This window comes from Acanthisitta chloris, unplaced genomic scaffold, assembly GCF_000695815.1.
Source record: "Acanthisitta chloris isolate BGI_N310 unplaced genomic scaffold, ASM69581v1 scaffold36740, whole genome shotgun sequence".
NCBI classification, from domain to species: Eukaryota; Metazoa; Chordata; class Aves; order Passeriformes; family Acanthisittidae; genus Acanthisitta; species Acanthisitta chloris.
In genome coordinates, this window is record NW_008651770.1 from 7,969 (window position 1) to 12,483 (window position 4,515).

Here is a 4,515-nt window from a genome sequence, read left to right on the forward strand (position 1 = left end):
CTGGAGTGGATGAACATGACCTGAGGGTTCCTGCACATCACAGGAGTTCAGTTAAGGCCCCAATAAGGGTCCAAAAGTTGTGTTTTATAACACACTTGGCATCTAAACCAGTTAAGAAATAAACTCCAGTCCTGGTGCCAGGAGGAAGAGGCTCACTCTAAAGGAGTCACATCAACCCAAGAGGCAGCCTAAGGCTTCCCATCCCTTCTCATTTTGATGAATCACTTGTTTATAACCCAGTTAATAAAAGGACATTGCAGCTTTATAGGAGTAGATGTAAAATTCTAATGCTCAAGTCATTTCTCAGCTTTACCTGATAAAGCATCTCCTCTTGCTCTGGGTGTCTCACTCCAAGGTCCCTCACTAGATTAATGAGTGTAGGACCTGCAGACTTATTCTCCTCTAAATTATGAGGAATTCCAATAATTCTTCATAGAAGTTAATAACTAAACAATAAAAGCGCCCAGTGCAGCAGCTAATTAATCCAAGGTTGGGGCAGTAACTAGAAGCAAAGCTTCAGTGTTTGCTCTGGCTCCAGACCCAGAGGGACATTCAGCAAATGGAATTCTTAACATTACAGCATCTGTTTTCATAGGAACAAACCTTTCACTGTTAGTTAGGGTGGAATATTGCCCAGGGAGGTGGTAGAGCCACCATTCCTGGAGGTGTTTAAGAGGTGTCTGGAGGATATAGTTTAGGATTTGGGGTTCCAGCAGTGACAGGTTAATGGTTGGACTTGATGATCTTAGAGGTCTTTTCCAACCCTGATGATTCTATGATTCTACAGTCTGATGTGGACATTGACCACTTCACTCCCACCTCTTCCACCTCCCCCTCAGGTCTCCTCACAGTCCTTAACAGCATGTGGAAGTTCTTCCAAAGACGATGGTGACTCCTGTCTCATTTCCCAACATGGCACAGTTGTCCCTACCTCAGCCTCCCAAATTAGCCCTGAATGCCACTGACCTCGCCGTCCTGGAAGTGCTTCTTGAGCTGTTTGAGCATGACAGTGAGCTTCTTGGACTGCACCCCACTGTAGGCCAGCAGCATGCTGCCGAACTGCCGCTCCGTGATCCGCCCCTCCACCGGCTCGTGCCGCTCGAACTGCCAGGGAAAACAGGGACATGGAGACAAGGTCATGCAACACAAAGCTCCACCCAGGCTAAGAGCATCAAAAGACACAGCAATAAATACACTGGCACTGCAGGAAGCACTTGTGAAGGAGAAATCTTGATGTGCTCCAACACAGATAAGTCAATGTTCTCTCTCCTTTGCTCTCTCCCTCCTCCTATTCTCCCTATCCCTTGGACACCTTCTGGAACTTGTATCTCACCCTCCCAGGTTTATCTCAGGGCTGGGCTAATACACCAGTGACTGCTTCAAAAGCAGCAGGTGCAGGAGTGGTTCCATGAGTGCTGCACAAGGGGAAGGTGGTGAATAAACCAAAGTCTTTGTGGAAACTGAGTGTCATTTTAGCTCTTGTCTGCTCTGAGCTCTGTACCAATGTCCCATCCATCCCATGGATGTCTCCAGACTCCACTTGCCCCAGTCATGGAAGTTCCTCTCATGCTCAGCCCTCTCCAGTCCCTGACCCATACAAAGCTGCTGTGAGGTCCCTACAGGCCTTCCCACAAGCCCTTTGGGAGAGCAAGGTTTCCTCCATGAATCCATGTCTCCAGCATTAGTTTGACTCTTGGCTTTCACTGCAGGGGAGGAAGGACAAGCCATTCCCTGACCTGGGAAGGAGCTGGGTTGGAGCCTTGGGTCTGTGATCACTGCATAATGCAGATTGCATCTTCTCCTTTTGCCCACACCTCTTTGTAGCTCTGCAAACATCAATGCTCGACTTCACCCACTCTCACAGATCTCAGCATCAGAGAATTAGAGTATGTTAAGGGGCTGGAATGGACCTTGGAGATCATTCAGTGCCAACCCCCGCCCTGGGCAGGGACACCTGCCTACAGAACAAGTTGCTCAAGGCTTGATCCAACCTGGCTTTGAACATTGCCACGGTTGGGGCAGTCACAGCCTCCCTGGGCAACCTGTGCCAGAGCCTGTTCCACTCAAGATCCCTTTCCTGATTCTCTTTGGCTTCACCAGAAAACACACAGCCAACACTGGAGCTGATCACAAGGCAGAAAATGACATTTAACAACAAAATGAAATAGTAAACTCACAGGGAACAACTCAGTACCAGAAAGCTGACACTGCAGTGCCTGGGGAGATAACCACTCCTGTCCCAACTGCTGCTCTGTGCTCACACACAACTGCACAAAGGCAGGACAGCTCCCACCTGAGATCAAGGTGGGGAGATCAAAGTGAAAGCTCCACCAGCTTCCTTTCCACCCTTCCTAGGCAGAGCTCCAGACATCCAAAGGAGTGCAGCAGCAAGTCAAAGGATGTGATTCTCCCCTCTACTCTGCTCTGGTGAGACCTGTCTGGAGTCCTGCACAGTTCTGGTGCCCCCAACAGCAGAAGGACATGGAACTGTTGGAGCAAGTCCAGAGGAGGCCACGAAGCAGATCAGAGGATTGGAGCACCTTCCCTCCAAGGACAGGCTGAGAGAACTGGGGCTGTTCAGCCTGGAGAAGAAGAAGGCTGTGTGGAGACCTCAGAGCAACCTGCCAGGATCTGAAGGGCCTCCAGGGAAGCTGCAGAGGGACTCTGTGTTAGGAACTGCAGGGACAGGACAAGGAGGAATGGGGAGAAATTGAAAGAGAGGAAATTTAGAGTAGGTATTAGGAAGGAGTTTTTGCTGTGAGGGTGGTGAGACACTGGCACAGGTTGCCCAGGGAGGCTGTGGCTGCCCCAACCCTGGCAGTGTTCCAAGCCAGGTTGGATCAAGCCTTGAGCAACCTGTTCTGATGGGAGGTGTCCCTGCCCAGGGCAGGGGGTTGGCATTGGATGATCTCCAAGGTCCATTCCAACCCCTTAACATTCTATGAATCTATGAAACTGAGCTTCAAATGATTTGTGAGTGGAACAACTCCAAACCCTACAAGGATGTGATGCAGGCAGAGCACACTGGGATTTAGTGCAGGCAAACAAGTCCTCTGATAGCTTTTTTTCCTTTAAGATGTCTTAAAGGAAGGAAAAGCAGAGCCAAAGGAATTGCTGAGGCATTGCAGTGCTCCAGCTGGAATGGGATGGAGAAGCTCCTGTGCCTATCACCCTATTGAGGGGAATAGAGGGGACAAGGGGGTCACATCCCCTTCCAAATGCAGTCCCCAAACCTGCACACGCAGCACAGATGCAGAGTGAGTCCAATACCTCTGGAGCAGCTCCCACCTGCAGCCACTTGGTGCCAGCAGTGGATTCTGCAGCCTCACACAAGGATAAATGCTGGGCAGAGCTGTTCCTGCAGGCCAGGACACCTCAGGGGCAGAAGAATCAGCTGAAAGTCCAATAGGCTGTTCTGAAGTTCATTCAAAGCCAATGTGATGTGCAGGTAAATCCAAGGTGGCTATGGAATATGCAGTTCATCGGGAACTGGAGGGACAGGACACAGGGCATGGCTTCCCACTGCCAGAGGGTAGGGTTAGATGGGATATTGGGATGGAATTCCTGGCTGTGAGGGTGGTGAGACACTGGCACAGGTTGCCCAGAGCAGCTGTGGTTGCCCCAACCCTGGCAGTGTTCCAGGCCAGGCTGGATAGGGCTAGGAGCATCCTGGGCTAGTGGAAGGTGTCCCTGCACATGGCAGGGGGTGGAACCAGGTCCTTCTAAGCCAAACCATTCTGGGATTCTCTGATTCCATGGGAGAGGAAGAGGCAGGAGAAAGGAAGTGTACTCAGCTTCACCAGCCCAGTCCATATTCACATCTGGGTCCTTCCTGATTTCTTTTTACTTAAACATGCATTAAATACTGAAAAACTCCCACAAAACTCCCAGTCCAACAGAAGAAGCACCTCCATGCTCCTCCCTAAGCTGAAATGCAGAGTAGCTTCCCTCCCTAAGCTGAAATGCAGAGTAGCTTCCTTCCAGCTCAGCTTTCTGGTGGAACAAACAGCCCCACTCTCCTTCAATTCCAAGGAAAAGCTTCCTCCCATGAGGAAAACAAACTATTTTCCTTACTTCCACATCCCCTTAACTGCACAACTTGACAGAAGGGCAGTACAAGGATCCACCATAAAATGATAGACCCATAGGGTGTTCAGGCACTGGAATATTGCCCAGGGAGGTGGTGGAGTCACCATCCCTGGAGGTGTTTAAGAGGTGTCTGGAAGATATGGTTTAGGGTTTAGGGGTTCCAGCAGTAACAGGTTAATGGTTGGACTTTATGATCTTAGAGGTCTCCCCCAAACTTGATGATTCTATGATTGTATTCTATAACCCCTCTGCTTCCTTGTCTCACAATTTGTTTTCCCCACAAACTCAGTCCTCCTTCCCTGCTGGAAACCAAACCCCAGAGACACCAGCATGAGAAACATCCTGACTGGAAAAAATAATGCTGGAATTGCCCCCATGCAGACATTGGTTTCTTTTGCTCTCTCCTTCTGCCGCCATCAGCTGCAA

General features: G+C 49.9%; 1 protein-coding gene across 1 annotated transcript in view; it reads right to left on the reverse strand.

Annotated features, from left to right (window-relative positions):
- The window catches only part of LOC103802089 (calcium uptake protein 1, mitochondrial-like), a gene marked incomplete at both ends in the record, with an annotated part of 7,658 nt that extends 6,554 nt beyond the window's left edge, over window positions 1-1,104 (reverse strand). The window contains one exon of the mRNA XM_009074545.1: window positions 967-1,104. Within this exon, the coding sequence (XP_009072793.1) occupies window positions 967-1,104 (138 nt within the window). The remainder of the gene's footprint in view (window positions 1-966) is intronic.
- Window positions 1,105-4,515: the final 3,411 nt, after the last annotated feature.